Below are 22,941 nucleotides of genomic sequence, written 5' to 3'. Positions count from 1 at the left end.
ACGGGGAGAGCAAAAGAGAATTTCCGTTACAGAAATATACACACACAGAAACAGGTGTCATCTGTATGGCCCGAGAAAGCAAACCTACATTCACCATTTCATCCATCCATAGAGGATGGTTGGTGAACAGAACAGGTGTTTGTTGTTTTTCTTTGCAGATGAATGACCTGGTGGCCTGTTTAAGTATGCATTTTGAGTCTCTCTAGAAACAGACTGCATCATTAAACAGTTCTGGATAGAAAAGAAAAATCACACCAGGCAAAAAACCACAAAAGGGTATTTTTTTATTTTTTACGCCCACTCAGGACTGAGCAGAAATTGAATTGCAGTTCAGCACATCTCGAGTGCCACTGTCCTTACATGCATGCTAGATGTACTCACACCTCACCTACTGAGGGTTGTGGGGACCACACACTGCAAAGAGTGGAGAGGAAATGGCGTTAGCATCCTCTGAGCCGCTCAGGCTGCCTCTCCGTGACCAGGCTGACAAAGAACTGTGTCTTTTCATGCACTGCTGGCCACAGTCCAAACCCCATCAGCAGGGGTGTTAAGGAACAGCTTATTGGAGACTGCAGTGAAAACAATCCTCGTTTAAATTACTGTTGTCATTGCACTCACGTCAACAGGAAATTCTGTGTAGAACACAGACAAACCTCAACCACAAACACGTCACCCCAAAAAAGCGTTAGTCTGTAAACAATTCTTGGACATTAAATATAGAGACGACCAGTTTGAACTGATATTATTTCATGTTTTTTAACTGACAAACCACAAGTAAGAAAATACATGTGAGCATGTTTACTTACTGTAGCCCATTCCCTGAACAAAGTACTTGAAGGCCTCAGCAAGTTTCCCTGGCTGTGAACAGATAAAATGATCAAAGTTAGAAGACAATTTAGTCAAATAAAATTTCCAAATGACAAAACCTGAAAAACCAACCTGCACAACTTGGGGCAAACCTCCGCAATCAGCCATCTGGAGAAAATGATCAGTCTCATTAATATCTTCTTTGTCCAGTCAAAATAAATGAGATCATATATTTTATTCATCAACAAATGTATTACAAATAAGCTTCACCTTCAGCAGTGTGGTCTTGGTTGGATTTAACCTGGAATTGCACTCCACCTGAAACATAAACAAGAGAGTTAATACTGAGCTCAAAAAAAGAGAAATAACTGCAGACTCTTCCCAAAGTGTAACTCACCACAGCCTCCACAGCAGGGGATGTGTCACCGACCACCAACAACGCAGGGCAGCTGGATGGGAAAAGAAGATGAGGCGTAAATATTCTCAAAACCCTGCTCTGAGAGAGACATGTTTATTAATGTCCTCTTAGTCTCAAAACCTACGTTAGTGTGTTCACTGTGTCCTCATTCAGACCAACAATTGGCCTCTCGATCTCCAGGTCCCGACGGCTGGTGCAGGGAGACAAATTAGGATTTAGTTAGTGGAGCTGGAACAATGTGATCTGGCTAAAATGTAAGGTGACTTGGCAGAAATCCTGATGTTTGTGCACCTCATGATTTATCACTATACCCTTCTTTCTATATTTAGATCTAGCTTACTACAAGGTTAGCTTTGATACTGGATGACACATTTACATTCCTCCACTGTACCCTTAAATGTGATTAAGAACACAACAGCTGAGGGAAAATGCTGCTTACAAAGCTATTCATGTACAGTGTATACTAATGGATTGCTTCATACTATTGGTAGGAGCCACAGAAGAGGGCCAGGTTGTCCTGGTTGATGTCTTGGGCGATGTGGAGGCGGTAGGTCTGGATCAGCTCCTGGTTGTCTGTCAGCTCATCCTGATAAACAGAGTCAAACAGGTGAGTTTAAATGGTATAAGAGGGAGACCCCACATAAAGTGCATGTAAGCAGCATGTATTGAATGTGCAGGGAGATGTTTAAATTTGCATCAGTCATCCAGACAAACTGTGGGATTAGTATAAACAGTATGCTAAACTTCAGCACTTCAGTTATTAACTCAGAGTCTGTAATCTCCATGTCATAATCTACCAGTCTATATATTCAGGAGGACAGAAATAGCATAATTAGTAAATGCTTGTTATCAAGGGAAATCAAGACAGCCCTCCTGACATTCAGTAAGTGTCTCACATTGTCAATGAAAAAGGTCACCAACACTTATTAGTAGAAACATAAACGAGCACTAAAATGGTGAGTAATGTACTGCAGGAGAAACTCACAGTGCTGAAGTGGTGAGCCATGATGGTATCCACCAAATTACTGGTCCATCCAGACAGCTGTACACGAGAGAAACACAGATCCAGTTAAGACAGAAACAAGAGCTAGTAGTAGTAGTAACCTCGTGTTCCTGGCATTAAAACTATGTATGTGTTTACATGTAGTGTATGCACTGACAAGATTTAATGTTTGATTTTGACTTTTTTTTTTTAAAGGAAGCAAATACACAAAGAAGTCATATTAAGTGTCTAAGTTGTGAAAGATGTCTGGGCAAAAAAAAAAGCGAAGGATTGTCTCCTCTATCATTTTATTTTATAAATTTGGCTTGGTTGAGCAAAATAGTAACAAGAGAAGATGAAGTGTGGGGGTTTAATCTATGTGGAACAAAGGTCATATCGTGGTTCCATGAATGAGTGTAACGCACACAACAGTATTGTGTCCCCTTTGCTTCTTGCACTTGTAAGCAAATGATTTTACTCAAAATCAAACTGATCACATCAAATATATCTTGGGTATTAACAGCTTGGTGTCCGCCTCCATGATTCCTTTACTAGTCATCTCATTTAGGCCTTTAATCATAGAGAATAGACTGGAATAAACTCAGCATACCAGAAAACAGTGAGCCTTAAAATAGTACGGTTAGGGTAAAAGCCTGAGCAGAAAAATGGTTGAAATATAAAATGCATTCATTAATAACATCCTGACAAATGGCTGGAAACTAACTAAGTAATAGTTAGCAATATGTATGTTGCAGAGTGTGCTGAGGAGTTTCTAGGTTTATGCTGCAGTGGCAACACTGACCTTTGAAGCTGCCCAGTCGATCCAGCCTTCGGCACATGGGTCGACATCGATCAGAACCAGGCCCTCCACCAGGGTCGGGTTGTTCAGCTGGGAAGCAAAGAACACATGTCAGTTCCAACTTAGTATGGACAGTTATTTGACATTTTGACCAATAGGACAAGGGTGTTAGCAAGCATTATGCTTGCTGTGGTGCGCTTACAGCTTTCAGTTTTCACTCTTGCAAACAACAGTGTGGTTCAGTCTGATCCAGTGAACAAAGGGAATCATGCCTTTTAATAGCTACATCTTCACAATTAAAAGTTTTAGTCATTTTAGCTCAAGATTTTGTGTATTTCCCTAAACATTGCAGATACAAGATAAAACCACTGCAGTGTTTTTTGAAGTGGTAAAAAGTGAAGCATGTCTGTTCCCTATAAATGAAGACACGAAACAATGAAATCCTGGGCTTTTAAAATAAGGGATGAGTTTTTGGAATTGCCTGAAGACAGAAAGAGGATGTCAGGGGAAATCTGAGATCCATCTCATCCAATGTGGAGGGAATACTGCGGATGCTGCTTTCAATGTGATGCAAATGCAATGCAGCAACAGCTGCTATAAATCTATCAGGGGTAAACTCATTTCGTTCCAAGCCGGTTAGAGAAAATGCAATTCGGAATCAATTTTCTTCATTAGTTCCAACCAAGAGCAGCCTCTCTATAGAGAGGCTGGAGATAGGACTACTAATCCCTACACCTTCCCTTTTTACCCCTGACCACCAGCCTCTCTTTCTATTATTCATCTTTCAGTGCTCTCTCGCTCCTCTCTGTCACTTCCAGCTCTTTCTGCTCTATTGTACACACATCGTGCTTATTTTAGCCTTACTGAGATGAGTGCGGAAAAAAGATGCAAGCAACTGAAAAGGAGAGAATCACCAAGGTGATTCATCATTTGGGGAATGGCAGCGTATGCAGCAGACTGTGGAGAAACCTGAAGCCCTGTATGGGTTCGATGGGAGGCTTTAATGTTCAGTGTAACGAGCTGTGTGGCCTGAAAACCTTCAATTATTACAGGCCAAACAGAGAGGCCGGGGGATAAGATTAGAAAAATAATGGGGTTTAAAGTGTCGACGTTCTGGTCCTGATGGGGACTCACTGCAAAGCGGCTGAGGATGTACGCTCCCGCCCCCACGCCGATGCCGATCACACTGTTGACCCTGCAGAGAAACCATTGGTTACCGTGGAACTTGAGATGAATACATCATTTATGCATATTATCATTGATCAGCTGTCAACATGGTGGCCACTCACTTGAGCTGAGTCATCACAGAGGGCAGCATTTCAGACAACTCATCCATGGTCGGGTAGCGATAGCTGGAGAAAGAGTACAGGCATGTTAGTCCATGTAGGTAGTGAGTACGGGGGCATTTCTTCATGTTTGAATTAACCAGAGAAACTGAGTTAATCATAAATTGAAATACTCATACACTTGGTTTGACTAATAGGGTGGACAATTACTGTGCTTCCATTGTAAAATGAACTACAAGCTCATTTTTCATTCTAACTAAATGAATTGACTGATTAACATTCATCTTACCCGCTGGGGAAGGGAGGTGCACCCTCCTGCTGGCCGGGAGCGTCCACGTGAACCACTGCAAAGTGCTGAGTGATCTCCTGCATGTCCTCATAGTTGAACAGGGTGTTGAAGCAGGATTTGTCTGGAAAGGTGCAAACAGTTCAGGAGTTTAAACTCTGTGGAGGACCTTGGTGTGACTGCATAGACTAAAAGGAAACCGTTTCATCACATCCAGGATCATTGTGTATCAATGATTCTATTTACGGCTGACTCACGGTTGAGGCCGATGTCGTGATAGGTGAGGATGACGGGTCTATTGCCCTTTGGGACGCCTCTCATTGTCACATGGAGGACGCCATGGGGAGTCTCAATGTCATGCTCCTGGAGGGAAGAAGAAGAAGAAGAGAGTTCTGTTAAATACTGATAAAAGACTTGCATACTAGACCTAATGTTCCACTACTTTAATGGGACGTCTGTATTGTCTGACAGTGGCATGGTCAATCTTGTCACATTTAAAAGGAGAGTTCTGTTGTTAATGAATAAAAAAACAAAAGCAACAATTATGTTATTGTAGCTCAAGCCTAATATAGTTTTGCTTCAGAACTCCAGCTTCATCCAAAATGTATTAAAAACATATGAAGGAGCCATTTGGTTGACATATTCCTCCATTACGATGAACCCGGCTAATGCAGTTTATTTGTTTCTGCTAGTGAAACTTTTAAAGTAGTATAAAAACACGGAACTACTTCCTCGAACATGTTCAGTAATGTCTGCACAACACAGATTATCACTCCAGATATAAAATGCAGTCTGAGAGCTGTTACAAAAGAAACAATACTGTCTAGGTTCATTGTAAGTAAGCAAGCGCTTTAAACTATTTTTGGGACATTAATGGAATTGTATGGCACTGAGAGATAAGCTACAGTACATCAGAACGTGGCAACACAGACAATGGTATTAGTAGAATACCTTTATTTAAGTATTGTTTAATTCATAGGATTTCGTTTATAATATAACAGCTTTATGCATTAACAGGGAAATATTCATTATATTGTTTGGGCTTTTTCCTCTATACATAAACATTATCTCAGCCAAGCACAAAGCAGGTTCATCCCACAACAGACAGCTAGAACTAAAACAGCTAAACTGAGCAATTTATGCCGAACTGACTGATAAAGGAGGCACAAAAGAAGAAAGAAATAAGAAGTAAAGAAACAATTAAATCTTTTTAAATGCTTCGACTAAGCTTGGACACAACAATCAGACACAGGACACACATATTTCGTAAAGTGAACGCCCAACGACCACAGCATGACATTTAGGGTTACTATCTCAGATTAAGGATGCAAAGCATGCACCTCTTCTCCACCACACATTCCTTGTAACCTTGGACAAACGAAGCACAGAATGGGCCGTCAGGGAAACAATCTTTTCGTCTCGGAAAATTGTCTTTCTATCCTAGGGTCTGAGACGCACAGCGCTTTCACAACGATGACTCTGCAAAAATGACTGTCTTTGCAGAGAGACCCATTCAAATTCAAAGCGGTCACACCAGCTTCATTCCCTCCATCGCTTTCTTTTGAATACATTTCTTTATCGAGCACAAGGATGCCCCGCGTCATTACTTCACAGTGCTCCGACAAAAAGCACATTAAATGGATTAAGGGTCATTTCAATTGACACGTAATTTGACTTGAAGACACTGAAATGGCATTAAGATAAATCGGGGGAATTAGTTCAAAGATGACATGGCAAAAACAATCAGAGGCTCCCATGAATGTTTCCGAGAGTCGTCAAAACTAGGAAGTGATGAAATACACAGGAAGTAAAGTCAGTGTCCAGACTTCCCTCAGAATCACAGCATCACAAACACACTCATTCCCAAGGTCAGCATGACTTGGTGCTGCATACGAGAGTGTGCATGGCGTAGCTGCATGCATATGTGTGTGTGTGTGTACTGCTCAGAGCCGGAGAGCCTGGGTGGGGCCCAGCGCCTGCCTGGTCTCGAGACCCAGTGGTCATCAATAATAAAAGAGAGCGAGCCTGGACGGACGAGAGACACAGGTTATGGCTGACAAACACAGAGGGAGCGTGACTGTTTCCCCTGCTGGTTTACCACTGCAGGCATTTGCCCGACGGGTATGTGTCACAATCTCTTTAGAGGAGATGAAGCTACATTCTCAAGGACGAGGCTGCAGTCATTTGCGTCTACAATCAGTAATGGACATAGTGTCACACAAAGGGAACAAAAACACATCTAGTCAACAACACGAAGAGAGATATTTTAATTTGTGTGGGTGTTAGTCGCACAAAACATGAAAACTATGCACACAAAGCAACACTCACTGACTGTCTGCTACAGTCTACTGCTACTGTGATATAACCTCCCAACCTGAAATGGAATAAACCCAGAAGAACCTCTCCTGCTGACAGGAAGCCGTGCGTTTATCGGAGGCCTACTCACGGATAACGAAATGATTCTGCAACCTCGGCATGGTGTGTGAGCGTGTGGGTGTTTTTGTATTTTTGGGGGGGGGCAACAACCTGTTATAGACTTAGAGGAATCTCATAATGGCTGTGTTGCAGCAGATTTTTTTTTTTTTTTTTTTTTTTAAGACAAGGACAGAGTCAAGGACACTCACTCTAGAAAGAGAAGCTTTTTAGAAATGGAGGCTTTGCTCGAGGTAACAAGGCGAAAACATTTGTGCAAATGCCTGCCTTCGGTCATGTGCGTGTCTTGTAAATGCGCCAAAGAAAGCAGGCGTGTGCTCCCCACCAGGAACAGAAAAATTGGAAAAGGTGACGACAATAAAGGGTTGGAATAAAGTAAGAAGATGGGATAGTTAGAACAGGGGATGGAGAGTCTGGAAGTGGATGGGATGAAATGGAGCGTGAAAGCAAGGAGGGACAGAGTGACAGAGACAGGAGGAAAGAGAGAGATAGAACAGGGGGGGGGGGGGGGGGGGGGGTCCTGTATGACTAACAGAGGGGTGTGCCTTAAAACAGAAGGGGTCGCTTTAATTCATCATGCCTTTCCAGCCATATCCTGGCACAAACAAGGGTGGAGCATCATGGAGAAAAGGGCTGTGGACAGAGAGCAAGGGAGAGGACTTTTTAATCTATCCATTTAGCTCTTGGCATTGTTTAAACGCTGTATTGATCGGGTAGCGCTGCCTCTCACCATTTCCTTTCACAGACACACATGGGTTTATGTGTACACACAGCAGCATCTCAAGAAAACAGACATGGGGTGGGGCTGCTAGCCTGGATAGCTAGAGAGGGGAAAAAAGAGGGAGAGCACTGCAATGGCAGTAACCCCTTTTCATCTTTGATACATTCATGGTGGTTAGTAGTTGGACAATAAGTGTGTGTGGATGTTTGTGGGTGGTTGTAGATGAGACGGGAATACTGAGTATGGGTTTGTACTTTGAGCAGAGGGGCTCCCGGAGGGTGACCGGGGCAAACGTGAAGGTAAGCACTTGGGTTTGGGTGGTGAAAAAAAAAAAAAAGGAGAGCAGTATGTCATGCTGTTCCTCTTCCCGCATATCCCTCTTTTATCAATCCCTCCTCCCCCTCCTCCCTGTTTTTCACGCCCTGCCAGGAATGACATCAATCACCCCTGAGAGCAGCATTACAGGGCAAGAAACACCCAACAGCCAGCAGCATGCACATGAATGTAATGTATGCACAAGAACATCCACAAATCCACGCATTCTATGCATGTTCTCCAGTGGGAGCATCCCAGGTACGTGCCCCCCCTGCTCTGCTTTCACACAAACACAGCCCTCCCCAGCTGCAGCACGCATGAGTGTCATCGCAGCAGTGGGTTGACACTACAAACTTAAAGTCTCTGCAGGGGGGAAGGAGACGCCACAGTGGTCTTTGGTGTGTTGCCGCTAAAGTGTGTGTGTGTGTGTGTGTGTGTGTGTGTGTGTGTGTGTGTGTGTGTGTGTGTGTGTGTGTGTGTGTGTGTGTGTGGGGGTGTGTGTGGGGGGGGTTTGAAGTGACCTTCTTGCCTTTTCTTTTCTGATAACAGAATAAGGACAACAATGCTGGCACTATGCACCATCCACAGCCATTCACAGGCAAACCACATCCATGCAGTTATGGATAAACACAAAAGTACACATTGAAGATGTTCAGGAACATGCATCCTGAAACACACACACATACCAACAATCCTACACAAAGGACACCCAAGCACCGACATTCATCATTTGGATGTGGCATTTGCAGATTCAGAGACACTTGAGCACTACTACACACATGCATCTTTCATGTCATCACATTAAAATTCACCACCGCGCCCTCAGCATGTTTAGGCTGAGCAGACTGCACACATGGGCACTGTGTGACCTGTAGGCGCATAAACACACACACAAACACAAACACACACACACACACACACACACACACTGAACAAATGTTCACCCCACACTAGCAGCTGCCCAGAGAAATAAAGCCCCAAAGTCTGAGCCCTTTGCTGAAGGTGGTGCCTTGCAAAGCCAGGAAAGACCCCCACCAGCTTTTACATTCCTCAAGCCAGCTGCTGTCCCCTTCTTTGGGAAAACGCACAGAACCCTTTCACCCCCATAATAACCAGAAGCCCCTGCTGCAAGACCCCGCCAGGTTTGTCAAGGCAGGCAAAATGCATTTGTCACTCACCACTCCATTCCCAGAGCATGCAATCTGGTCCAGGTCCAGAATAGCTGACATGTTTTTCCCACGCAGGAGAGAGGAGTGTGTTATGCTATGTGCAAGTGTGTGCTGGGCAGCTTTTGAAGATCTCCAAAAGGAGGAGGAGGAAGGCGGGGAGCACTGGTAGGAAAGGGAGGGATGTAGGGTGAGGAGGCTAGAGCAGCAGCGACAAGGAAGACCAGGGAGGAGAAGGACACAGCGGAGTGAGGAGGAGATGGGTAAATAATCTGAATGAAAGCAGAAGAGGGGGGTGTGGATAAGATGCAGAGAGAACGGGAGAGAGAGAGAGAGAGAGACGGAGACAAGAGGTGGGAAAGAGAGCAGGAGAAGGGACAGAGGGGGAGGAGAGTGAGACTGCAGTTTGTGCTTTAGTAGTCACAGTGCGTCCGTACATCCAGCCACCGGTGCCTCTAATTGGATTGTGGAGGGTCAGGTGGGTAGAGGGAGAGGGTGGGACTTAGATGAAAAAAGAGGGGAGGAGGGGGGAGAGCGGGAGGCAGAGAGGGGCGGGTGTGATGAAGAGGGGTGATGGGGTGCAAACGATGCAGAGGCAGTCCTGGAGAATGGGCAGGCTGCTAACGTCACACCGCGATACTGATAGAAGTGAGGAGACGGGGCTGATTTGAAGGCCCGCCCTGGACTGGGTTCTGCATCAGCAAAATGGCTGCTGATCACTGAGATTTAGCAACAATTGTCTCCAGATTCACTTTAGCTTCACCTTGCTGAGGGAGGAGACTGAGTGACCTCAGCATCCACACACCTCAACATGAATATCCATAATCAGACCATGTGAATAACTTCTATTTGAAAGATAGTCCGCCAGCAGGACTGGTGTAAAATGCAGCAGTCTGATATACACAGAGAGAGGCTTTGCAGCAAATTTTGGCTCATAGTGTATTGACATTCAACGGATAACCTTATAATGTTCTTGGCTTACCAGAAAATAAACCATCAATGAACTACTATTTTTATTCACATTTCCAACCCTACATGAGAGGATCTATTTCCTCTAAACCTGCCTCTGAATCATTTGATCCTCATAGTTTATTGATCTCTCCTTTTTCTACTCTCCTCTCTCTCTCTCATCTGCACAACTGCTGGCAGTGCATTGGGCGTCAAGCCTTTGTTGGAGACAGGCTGCTCTGTGCAGCCAATGGCACACATGGGAACAGCACAGAGTGGGTGGGATTAAGAAGAGAAGGGTCCCTTCATTGGTTAGTTGTTGTTGTTGCAGCATGTTTGGTTGTACACTGATATTTCTCCTCTAAATGTTTCCTGACCTCACGCACAGAGGGTGCACCTGACACGACTATTATTGTATGTACACTACAAGAAATAAACCCTTTAAAGTAATATAGGTATATGATCCACGCAAAAGGATGCCACAAGCTCTAACACTATATTTCCATAGAGATGATCTTTTTCCACTGTGCAAAGTTAGGTAAAGAACGTATTTACAGTTTATTTAGTTCCATTTCCAGTCATTCAAGCCAGATTCTGGCGAGAACATGACTAAATGTACGTACACTGTAATGTTATGTCAGATTATGCTGGTGTGATCGGTGGTGTGATTAGTCACATCGGCTCATGGAGATGAAATGTTGTAACCGAACACATGCTTACCCTTCCCTCGACAGAGCAGGTTTGTGTCATTCACTGAGTCGTGTCTCAGCAGGACGCTGCAGTCGCAGAGTGACGCTCTGGTCTGCATAGCTCGGTTTAATGCAGAGCTTTACATTTACACAGCCCGGATCTAAGGTTTGAGCTCAGGGAAACATCTGGTACTAAACTGTCGAGCACATGACATGACACAGTGCATCACATTACATAGTCAATTTGATCCTCTTCTAAGATGGTGACTGAGCATCACCTGTGCAGTACACTACATTTCTGAAAGAGGAAATTAACAGCAAGAAAAGCACAGCGGGGGGAAAAAAAAAAACCATCACACAAAACATAGAGTTATGGCGCCCTCTGCTGATATACACAGAGAGAAGCTTTGCAGCAAATGTTGGCTCATAGTGTAATGACATTCAATGGGTAACTCTTAATGAGACAGCGAGGATTTAAGAAGCCAAAGACAGCACTTGGCAGCCGATTTTCTGTATAACAAAGTAGACAGCTTATTCTAGTATTTGTGTTTGAATGGATAAGAGGAGAAGTAGTATTTAAACTAGACATAACCACAAAATGTGAAACCTAGGAAGTGATTATTATCAATAGACTTCATGGGAAAAAACTTCCAAAAATAATTATCTAATAATGATAATTATAGGCTCACAAACCATTTTAATACAAAAACATCACATGCATCCAGATTCCATGGAGACATCTCAACTTTTTGCTCTCCACTGCAGACACCACCCACCCTAAGATGTTCTATTTTTACAATGTACAGCCAGCCATTTCCATTAGGTTACTCAGTGTTCATGGGTGCATGAAGCTGACTCACAATTTTCCTCCCCTCTTCGCTTCCCAGTGATGTAAGCAGGACATCTTAAGGGACATAAGACTGCAGCACCACACCCTCAAGATTCTCCTCTCTGACCCCGCCTCACCACCGCTACAATCAACGCTGCTCTCCTCATGCAGGTGCAGGCAGTGTTGCCTGTGAGTGTTGCAGTACCTAGGATCCGCCTGTGGTAGGAGCTTTAGTACCAGTCAAGAGGAGGGCAGCTGGATTTGTCCTCCAACTGCTGGAATGTCACATCATTGTTCAGAGTGATGGTGTAGCGGGGAGGATGCCTCCCCCACACACAGACTATATATTCATAGGAAGTCCTCTGCTAATGCCTTGTGCTGCATGTGGGCTCCGGTTGTTCGCGTATTATTAAACTGTGTGGCAGTGGTAGTCAGGAACAATGAGGGACCTTATTTCAATAACTGGCTTCTTTACACAATGGAGCTTATGTCAGTTCATCTCAAACCAGTAAGATGAGCCTTGTCCTACGCTTGAACACAAAAATGCGCAAGGTTTAAATAGCAGAACTTATTTACCTTATTTATTTCATTCATTTCCCACTGAGGAGAATAAGAACCAAATTGGAAACCTTATCTAAGGAACACTGATTCTCTTTTTAATATAGCCAATATTCTTGATAAAATATAGATTGCAACCACCATTAAGCCTAGATGGGCTGTTGCTAAATTACTAGTAAGATAGTTTCGCCATTATTGCTTGTTGATTTTGGAAACAGAAATATAAATACATATTAATTTCTATAAATAAAAGAAGAATAAGAAGATTATACCTGCTTGTTAAATTCCGGTGCCCAAGTTTGCTTTCTCTTTTTTTTTTCCCACAGCAGACAATTTGAGTTTGCCGTTACTAATAACACCTCTATTAAAGTGTGCCAGTAAGCCATGACAGTGAGTCGACATGCGTAATACCAGGACCATGGAACTGAAGCAGCTAAATGTAATTCGATCACGATTGATTTAACAATTACACATGAGCTTTTCCTGCTGTGAGTGACATGAGAGTGTCTTCAACTAAAAAAGGCCTATTATCATTATATATTAGATCTATCAAGTTATCAGTTAAGTGTTGAAGTCGCATTATTTAAATGGTAAATTAACAAATAGCCGTCAAAGAATCAGCAGTTTAAGGATTTGACTTAATAATTTATTTAAGACTGTGACCGTGTAAGGTCAAAATGGCTGCCATGGAAATAAGGTCAAATACACGTAGGTCTGCTTCAAAACCACTGAGACAAATTCTTGCACAATTCTTTTCTTTTGATTGCCACTGCAGTACCTGAACTGTATCACAAGAGGATGAGTGGAAATAAATACTACACACAGAAACACACAGAAAATACGAGCACCGGGTTGAGTGCACCATTTTCTTCATTAGTTAATGTTTTAGTGACAAAGCAGACAGGACTAGAGCATGTAGCATGTCTGCTCCAGCTAACATGCTTTACCCTCCTCCCCTGCCTGCAGCAGCTATATTTAGCTCTGGTGGGATGCTGGAAGCAGCCATGACTGCAGAAAGTGAGAGAGGGATGAAAAATGTAACCCTTTGCAGCCGCGATGCTTGTGAAACACAGCAGAGTGCTTTCCTGTGGGAAGTCACTCCTCATGCAAGGTTCTTTGCAAGAAAAAGCAAAAGGCATAACATGGAGGCAGAGGGCCGGCAATCCGCATTCCCCATGCAAAACAAACATCAAAGAAAGGCATCCGGAACAGAACCCACTCAAGGCTAATACACTTTTTTCTTGAATAATAATTATTCCTACATTATCATATAAAAGACCTGACTGGTTCTTACTGTGAAAAGACTAGCAAATACTTTGTAACACAGAAACAATCACACAAACAAACAAACAAACAAACAAACACAATGTTACTGTGGAAGACACCAGCTGATACAACTATTAAAGATGTCTGAGATCCATGTACTTGTGGGTTATATCTCTTCCTGACATTTACAAAAAGAGAATACACTGTGAGGTTCTCTAGAGGCAGTGTTTTGAGCGGTACAACTGACCATGTTTATCTTAAAGGCTTATGGCTTAGGTATTTTGCTTTATTGCAGGATCTGACAGTAGAGAGTGACAAGGGGAGAGAGTGGGTTGACTTGACATGCGCTTAATGCTTTGTGTTTAGAACAACAAGCAAATAGGGTGTGGCCAAAAGAAAACAGGCCACCAATGTGATTGTTACCAGCTTTTCATACCAGTACAAATGATCCACATTACAGAAAAATAAGAGATATTTCCTACAAGTTCTGTAAACGTCCACGCCAAACAAAGAAGAGCCCTTAAAATAATTCCTGATATTAAGCTCTTGGCTCAACACAAAACAACCAGCCAAGAATTTACATTCATGCTAACCCTCTTCAGCATTGTTTTCTGTATAGACTCGGGTAGTGTCCTTGTGCTTTCTCAATTACTAGTACAATGGCATGAACTGAAACTGAATTCAAGTGACCTGTGCATGCACAGATGCACATTAGCAACAGTAACAGACTGTTGAGCAGAAAGAGCCTATTTCGCTGAGCCACAGTTTTTTGTGCTGTGCTCACAGTCAAAGGATGATGTGAAAAAAATGCTGTATGGCAAATGCATTCACCTTGAGTTAATGGTCAGTGTGGGAAACAACCCTCATCAATTTATCCACAAAAAAACTCCTATTTTTCACCAGCATGTGGTGCACGGTCAAAGCGGAATTTTGCCTGTGATGAACAATGATCAGATGTAGGCCAAACAAACAAATGGGTTCAGCGGTATGGGGGGTGGGTGAGAATGGGGCCATGCACAAATGCCCCAACCCCCAACCCCCTACCACTAACACAACAACATCTCCTCAAACCATCACTGCTTTGTGTAGGAGCAGAGAGCAGCACTCACCTGGCAGTCGAAGTCTTGAAAGTTGCGTGCATTCTAGAAGAAAAGTAAAAGAGGAGAGTTAAAACATAGCATAGGCTCATATGCCATATATATATACAGTGGGGGAAATAATTATTTGATCCCTTGCCGATTTTGTAAGTTTGCCCACTGACAAAGAAATGAACGATCTATAATTGTTATGGTAGGTTTATTTTAACAGTGAGAGACAGAATATAAAAAATAAAATCCAGAAAATCACATTATATAAAAGTTATAAATTGATTTGCATTTGATCGAGTGAAATAAGTATTTGATCCCCTAACAAAACATGACTCAGTACTTGGTGGAGAAACCGTTGTTGGCAAGCACAGAAGTCAGACGCTTCTTGTAGTTGGTCACCAGGTTTGCGCACATCTCAGGAGGGATTTTGGTCCACTCCTCTTTGCAGATCTTCTCCAAATCCTGAAGGTTTCGAGGCTGTCGCTTGGCAACTCTAAGCTTCAGCTCCCTCCACAGATTTTCTATGGGATTAAGGTCCGGAGACTGGCTAGGCCACTCCATTACCTTAATGTGCTTCTTCTTGAGCCACTCCTTTGTTGCCTTGGCCGTATGTTTTGGGTCATTGTCGTGCTGGAAGACCCATCCACGACCCATTTTCAGTGTCCTGGCTGAGGGAAGGAGGTTGTCGCCCAGGATTTCACGGTACATGGCCCCCTCCATCCTCCCCTCGATGCGGTGAAGTCGTCCTGTCCCCTTAGCAGAGAAACACCCCCAAAGCATGTTTCCACCTCCATGCTTGACGGTGGGGATGGTGTTCTTGGGGTTATAATCAGCATTTCTCTTCCTCCAAACACGGCGAGTTGAGTTGATGCCAAATAGCTCGATTTTGGTCTCATCTGACCACATTACCTTCTCCCAAGCCTTCTCTGAATCATTCAGGTGTTCATTGGCAAACTTCAGGCGGGCCTGTACATGTGCCTTCTTGAGCAGGGGAACCTTGCGGGCGCTGCAGGATTTTAATCCATTACGGCGTAGTGTGTTCCCAATAGTTTTCTTGGTGACTGTGGTCCCAGCTGTCTTGAGATCATTAACAAGTTCCTCCCGTGTAGTTCTGGGCTGATCCCTAACCTTTCTCATGATCATCGATACCCCACGAGGCGAGATCTTGCGTGGAGCCCCAGACCGAGGGCGATTGATGGTCATTTTGTGTTTCTTCCATTTCCGAATAATCGCACCAGTTGTCTCCTTCTCACCAAGAAGGAGACAACTGTTGTAATAATAATAATAATAATAATAATAATAATAATGCCTATTGTACTTGTGTAAAACTCTGATGGAGGTTCATTCATTGTAGATGGTCGACAGGTGTCACATGATGTGATTTCTTCAACATACAAAATGCTCCAAGTATTCACATGTGAACAAATAGAATCAATTTGTCCCACTTTATACAAGCTCTTAATGACTGATAGCTGCTAATATAATTTGTGATAATTAGAGCTAAACATTTGGTCATTATACTCCAGAAAAGAACCATGTATGGTCAGTTCGAGTTCAGCATATTTTATTAGTGGGATCCAGGTGAAGAACTGCGCCCAGACTGCAGAACCCGAAGCACATTACAGGTATAAGCTTATAATGTCTACTAGTATTGGCTGCCATTTCTATATAGAGTGACTGGGTGCAACACGCTGTGGCGAGCGCTTCATCTAGCCGTTTATGGAGCTATTGGTCCGACTGATTGTTAGGTTGGGATACATAATTGTGGCAATTCTCTGATCATAGCTGGTTTAACCTTGTGCGAAACAAATGTGTTCTTCTATGCATCCTACATCATCATCATCATCATTCCCACTTAGTTTTCATAAGTAACGTTGAAGCCTTTTTACGGAGAGAATCGTCTCAGTTGGTGTTTTGTCTTCACACAGACAGCAGGAAGCTACAGAATAGATGGGCAGAAACGGGAAAGTGGGCGGCAACAATAAAGGAAGACTCTTGTGGAGATTCAGTTTTTGGCCAGATCAGTAGGGTACATATTGGTAAGGAGTGGCCTTAAAGAACTCCCTTTCTTCTTTCTGCTGAAATAGCTGCGCAGCAGAAAACAGAATAAAACATTTTCCCAGCCAAAGTCTACACTATTCCATTGCTGTAATGCAGTTCTCAGGTGCTGAAGTATTGAATCAGAATCAGCTTTTATCTGTTGAAGAGACAAGATGAAAGTACAGGAAGGAACTAAAAGTGTTGCATGTTAGCAATATTACCCAGAAGGAAATACTCCCTGTTGTGTTACTAAAAACAAGTCCCCTCCCTTCCATTGAACCACAATGGGACCTTACCTTGGAAAAACAAGAACAGTAATAAAGGCAAAGACATTTTGATCCAGTTTGAATTGTGCCATGAATTATATATATGCTGTTTGACAATTTAAAATATAATTTAAAAATTTCATATTTTTTAAATAATATCAAATTAGAAAGACTACACACCCAAAAGAAGTGTAAGTTACATCTCTCGCTGAAGCTACTTTACATTTGTGCGTGGAACATAGCTAAGCAACCTAGCTAGCTAGCTAGCTAGCTAGCAAGCCAAGGTAACGGCCATGCTGACGCTGGTGACGTACGCTGTGCGAGATGAGACATGTAGTTCGCTCATCGGTTTCACACAAAAACTAAATGGTGCTATGACAAACCTAGGACAAACTACAACCTTCTTGACGTGACAATTGTCTTTCATATTGACAAACATCTTCTGTGCAATTCATGGCATAATTCCACCAGGGTCAGAAAAATATTTCTCTGAAACGCCTCTCACCGTTGACTACCATAGATATTTTTTTTTTAACGAAAGAGGGTACAATGGGGACACCAGAAAGGGAGACACGCTTCATTTTATTTGTTGTTATTCCTACACCACACAAGGAGTTAATTATTATTTTTCCTCTTCTGCATGTTCTACTGTGAAGCAACTATAATCACATACATTCGTAACCTTTGCAGAGGGCCATTATACTTGTTATGTTGGTCTCTACTGTTCTTATGGCTACTTTGCTCGGTTCCTCCTCATACCTGGCTGCATCATCACTGCAATCAGTCATAAATGTACCGTCTGTATGGAAATCAGAACGTGTTCTAATCACTTCTACAAAAGGATCAGAGAGAAAATGAGAATCCTCTTCATCACTGTTATCATGTCAGGATCTCTATCTGGTTCCAAGGTCTTTTTAAAGAGCTGGCCACTAGGTGGTGTGAGAGGTCAGTATCAGTTTCCTTCATTCAGATGTTTTTTTCGGACGTATACTCCCCTCCCTGTCTCGCCACACAAGACATCTACACTACGCAGCATGCAGCTGCTCAAGGAGAAATGTGCCCCTGCTCATCCTCAATCCCCTCAGACTGGATACTTCAGCACTCACTTCTACTGTGAGACGCCAGACCCTCCTGACTGTCTGTGACAGTTGCCTGGGGAGAGAACAAAACAGTCTTTCTAATCAGCTAATCAGCTGTTGAGATGGAGCTGGGAAGAGGAAGAAGAAGAGGAGGCCAGAAGACGATGGGAAGAGCTTTGATCTGCCATTGGGTTTTTTTTCCTCCTCCCTACTTCCTCCTGTTTTTGCAGTTGCTCACATCTTTCAAGCTCTTAAAAATAAAGAGATGAGTTTTCTTTGAGTTTCTCCTTTGATCTCTCCTTCATTCCTGCTTGTCTGTCTTTTCTGACTCTCAGGGTGTCTTACGTTATACGCTTCGCTTCTCTTCCATTCTCTTGCCTCATTCAGTCTACAACCTTTCTTTTTCCTTTTGACTTGCTCTCTCCCCTCTTTTCTTTTTCCACTCGACACAGTCAAGCAGATATGAATAATTCACTTTGATGAACAGGACTGCAGAGTTTTCAAGCCTTGTGTATTAGCGTATGCATTTGCCTGGGAGAAGCATATAGGGGTGCTCATTCACTTTAAATGTGCGCCGCATGTCTGTTTAGTTTGGATGTGTGGTTCTGCATGTTAGTTCAGGTGCAGGAGTTTTGTGCCTGTTGCCTCAGCAGCTGTTAACTGTCCTGACCTCCCCATAACTCACCTTATTGGTCAGCAGTGGCTTGATCTCAGTCAGCTGTACATCCTGCAGCTCATCCATCTTCCTGTCTCGTCACTGTAAACCACTCTGTTCAAGAAGAGAAAAGAGAAAACATATTACTTGCTAATAACAAGAGTTGGCAGTTAGGAAAGACAAATTGTTTATTAATATTCAGAGTCAAAGGTATAAATTAGAGCAATTTAAAATAAAGGAACCAGAGAATGTTTAGCAGTTCTAAGTCTTAAATGACTTGAACAATTAATCGACTAACTCATTCAGTACTAGGTGCAGTTCACGGCAACACAACCTACTGATCTGATACTGATCGATTAGTATTGGATTGAAGGAGGAGGTGGCAGCAGGCAGCCCAGCCCCGACAGTATTTCTCTCAGAAATGTGATATGTACAGAATATGATGATACATGAGCCGGTTTGGGGCTCTTTATCAAGTTCTCCAGGAAAGGTCACACTTCCAGTCCGCACAGGTGGTGTGCGAACATGTATCGCACACACACAAAGATGGATCAGCCCGGGTTTAACAAGACGCTCTAAAGTCCACCTCATTTGTTTTCCCCTTGAAGCCAGCCGTGTGTCCCTGCACATAATTACTGAACAAGAACACAGACACAAAAGTGTCCCCTCCCCCACTTTCCCTGAAATGGCACCTCTTCGGCCTCTCCTGTTCACTCAAGGTGAGGACACGGCGTGGTATTGAATTACCTGCCCCTGCCCAGGAGAGTGTCTCATGTTGCACATAAGGGCAGATGGGGCTTCTCTTTCTTCTAGGTCAATGCTTACAACTGGAAGACAAAGCCAAATCGGCCTGCACCGCACCACAAAACAGCCTTGATACAGAATGATAGTGTTTATCAGAGCAGATGCACATTATGCACATAAGACAAACAAGAAGCAAGGGCAAATAGAGTAGAGGAATAGCCAATCGGAGGAGCGGTTTCAATCACTTCCTGAGTCACAGCCAACCCCCCTGGAACGACCTTGAGACGCTGGTATCAGATAACCTTCAGATTTAGTAAGTGATCATTCTAGCAGCGAGCTAACAGCACGTGGTACAAGCAATGAGGAACCTAACGCCATATATCTGTGTTACCAGCCGTTTTATCCTCTGGTTGCCTCACAAACATCCGAACGGACAGCTGCCTGTTGACGCATGAATTTGGTCAGAGGTCATCCTGCTCTGCCAACAGATTGCACCATGCCTGGAAACAACCAGGGAGGCAGATGGATACAACGGAGCACAATCCCCAAATTACCGGTACATAAAACAGGCAGGAATAAAAAAAAAAAAAATTAAAAAAAATGCAGAAAACATCGAGTGTTGGAAGTGCTCAGCCATCAGCATGGGGAGTGAAATCATGCCCAGCAAAATCCCTGCTGACAAATCCGGCTCAGTGGCGGAACTCAATAATATTTAGACAAGTGAACAAGGAAATAAGAAAAACAAATACTCTGCATGCTTGAGCGGATTGAGCGTATTGGCCGGATCAATCCAACATTTCCTCAGGCTGTCACAGAAAGTGGGATGGAAGCAAAAGCCGCTTTAATTGTAAACAGCCTAGCCGGGTAAGCGAGGTGTTAAGGGTTGCCGGGTCAGGGTTAGCTTGAACCAACTGACAGACTGACTGGATGGCTTTCACAGCCCAACCCCACTGACCCCTCATACTGGGTTTAACTAACGACGATCATTCTGTGTCCATCTGCAAGAAAGACTCCTGGGGGCTCTCACAGATCCCAGACTCCCTTAGACATGCACCAAATCACTTGATACAACACTAGATCCCATTTAGCAACATGCACCATCATCACCAGCCTTTCCTACCTACTCCGTGCCTGCTCTACCGTTCAGCATGCGCAGCTGTTGCCATAGAGACAGAGCTGGTTGCTGATGTTTATTCTAAGCTGGGCAATCCCCAAGGGACAGATGTGAGGCGAGGAGTCGAGGGGAATAAATAGTGGTAGAAATGAGAAGAGCTGATAAAGAGAAGATCAAAACATGTGCTTTCTGCAGCATTCACCCCCCCGACAATCACAGGGACTCAAGTGAGCCACGCAGACTGTCTAGATATGACAGCAGAGCTTTGCGTTAGCGGAATAGAAGATCAGGAAAAGTAGTCCCAGATGACAGGAGGGAAATTCCATTTGCAATCTGTGCATCCAGCTTTGTCCCATATTCACACCAAACCATTAGTGAATGAGGACGAGAACAGGGTTGAGAGAGATGACGATGGAGAACAAGTCCCTCTGGCCTCGACAGCAGGACTGTCTGTTGTGTCGGATCGCTCTCCAAAAAATGGTTTCCCTGACATCAGAATGAATTTTACTCAGCTCTCTTGCATGATGGCTCTCACCCATGATTTCCCTCATCTGTTCTTCAGGTCCATTTCCCTGCACAGGGTTTTTCGCTGCCAGCAGAGCCTCATCATCAGCGCTATATAATGCCACGCAGCGAGGGACAAGGAGGCTGTGGTGCTGAGTGAACAATCGGCAGCGGAAACAAATCGTGTCAAGAGGGAAAAAAAACCCCACACGAGGCCCTTTTCTACGCAGCAAAGGTCAACCCTTCACTTTAGCCTATTGTCAGCGCTGCCTCTGGGAGACTGAAAAGTTTGCAATTCTGCCATAATTACTTATAACAAAGCCATGTTGAAATGTGTCAGCTTCGTAAATGGATAACTTATTTAGCATCCCTCCCTCTCCCCTCTCTTGTTGGCAAGCACTCGGCATCTACCTCGCACACATCATCCAGTCTCTATGGCTGCAAGGAGAGAGGGGACATGCCTTTACCTTAATGCTGGGTTGCAGGCGCCAGAGTGCATGTATGAAAAACACCTACTGTAGATATATGGCGTCTCTGCCAACACAAAGGAGTCCTGTAGCTGCCATGTCAGCAGACGGTGCCAAGCGATCGATGAACACATCCCTTAGTCCTCCTCCCACTTTTCCTCCGTCATTTCCCTCCTCCTCCACTCTCTCCCTGTCTTCGTCTATCCATCTCCATCTCACCTTGGGCCGTCAGGAAGTCTAGGCAGGCTGCATGATGGACGACTGAGAGCCCAGCTGTGAGGCTGACCCTACTTTTAGCCCGTTCAATTAGTCCCCTTTCCTCTTGGTCGCCGTGACTACCGTTGTACTCGTGGTGATCATCACTCACATCGTGGCTGTGCTTTGACTCTCTCTGACCTCCTTTGGCCACACGCTGACCTGGGTGAATGTCACAACGGTGACCTCATATTAACCTACCTCTGGGTCTCTATGGAGATCCTGACTCAGCCATCAGGCGTATTGCCATGGTGATATAAAGCAGATAATCCTTAACTATCCACACATGTCACCCTCTGCAGTGAGGAGAGGTATGCAGCAAATATTTATATTGAATTAAATCTGCCAAAAAGTAAAAGTGTGATATAATGGTAGTATGCTTGATTTCCGTTTAGAAAAATATTTGTGTCACTTCGAGTCCATTGGCTCTGAGATGAACACTTCATTGAAACTGTCAGACAGGACAGGTGCTGTTCTTCTTGCTTGAAAACATTCCATAAAGTGCATAGATTTAAATGAATGTTTGGGTTTCCTGGAAGTACAAATTGTTCCCGCATTTTTTAAAAAGGAGCTCATTTGAAGGATTTTTACACAAAACCATATATTTCTGTTGACTTGCAGTAAAGGAATTTGACCTTGAATTATAAAAAAAAATGCAGCAAGAGATTTCCCTTGGAGACAAAACATCGCTTGACTACCATATTATGACTAGAAACATGACTAGTGATCCTCCTTGACACCAGCTCCACACTGTCACCACATTATGACTGAGCTGCCTCATCTCTGTGTGCTGTGGTGACGTTTCAGAAGGAGCATTGTTGCCGTGACCTAATTCAGGGGTTGGGTCCTCCAAAGTCTGCATTTCTAGACTGAACACGTCATAACAGACCAACAGGGCCTTTACCAAAATAGCCTCTGTTGCCCACATTTAAAGAACACGGATATAAACTCCACTGCTCGTTGCGGTTAGCAGCCTAGATATTTCATTAAAAAAAAATTAAGTTATAAGGATGTACACAGTCAGGCCTTCAAAGCCTCCCAAGGACTAACCTTTAATGGGTTGCGTTAATCAAAAGATCCTGCCCTAGATTCGGGGCACAGCTAATTGCCAATTCAATTCCAGCAAAAGGAAGTCGCCTGGTGTCACCTGCCTGTCTGCTTTCTCCGGGAGCCAAATTATTTCTAATGACAGTTACTATCACAGAGGAACACAGGCACGTCTGTCC

At 43.7% G+C, this 22,941-nt stretch overlaps 1 protein-coding gene across 2 annotated transcripts in view; it reads right to left on the bottom strand.

The window, feature by feature from the left end:
* Positions 1 to 22,941, bottom strand: part of ndrg3a (ndrg family member 3a) — a 33,729-nt gene that overhangs the window by 2,165 nt on the left and 8,623 nt on the right. The window contains exons 2-15 of one of the 2 annotated variants that reach the window (XM_054616111.1): positions 18,662 to 18,745; positions 14,613 to 14,645; positions 4,836 to 4,941; positions 4,582 to 4,702; positions 4,296 to 4,358; positions 4,141 to 4,201; positions 3,010 to 3,096; positions 2,211 to 2,267; positions 1,708 to 1,811; positions 1,350 to 1,415; positions 1,205 to 1,256; positions 1,078 to 1,125; positions 940 to 975; positions 807 to 858 (exon numbers count right to left, since the gene is read on the bottom strand). In XM_054616111.1, the coding sequence (XP_054472086.1) occupies positions 807 to 858; positions 940 to 975; positions 1,078 to 1,125; positions 1,205 to 1,256; positions 1,350 to 1,415; positions 1,708 to 1,811; positions 2,211 to 2,267; positions 3,010 to 3,096; positions 4,141 to 4,201; positions 4,296 to 4,358; positions 4,582 to 4,702; positions 4,836 to 4,941; positions 14,613 to 14,645; positions 18,662 to 18,718 (943 nt within the window). In that variant the 5' untranslated portion in view covers positions 18,719 to 18,745. Of the gene's footprint in view, positions 1 to 806; positions 859 to 939; positions 976 to 1,077; positions 1,126 to 1,204; positions 1,257 to 1,349; positions 1,416 to 1,707; positions 1,812 to 2,210; positions 2,268 to 3,009; positions 3,097 to 4,140; positions 4,202 to 4,295; positions 4,359 to 4,581; positions 4,703 to 4,835; positions 4,942 to 9,225; positions 9,585 to 14,612; positions 14,646 to 18,661; positions 18,746 to 22,941 lie in introns of those variants that run through there. The other variant, XM_054616113.1, reaches the window with a different exon arrangement.

Source organism: Anoplopoma fimbria, chromosome 17 (genome assembly GCF_027596085.1).
Source record: "Anoplopoma fimbria isolate UVic2021 breed Golden Eagle Sablefish chromosome 17, Afim_UVic_2022, whole genome shotgun sequence".
Taxonomy (NCBI): Eukaryota; Metazoa; Chordata; class Actinopteri; order Perciformes; family Anoplopomatidae; genus Anoplopoma; species Anoplopoma fimbria.
The sequence above is the reverse complement of the archived record's forward strand: the minus strand, read 5'-3'. Positions and strand labels throughout refer to the sequence as shown.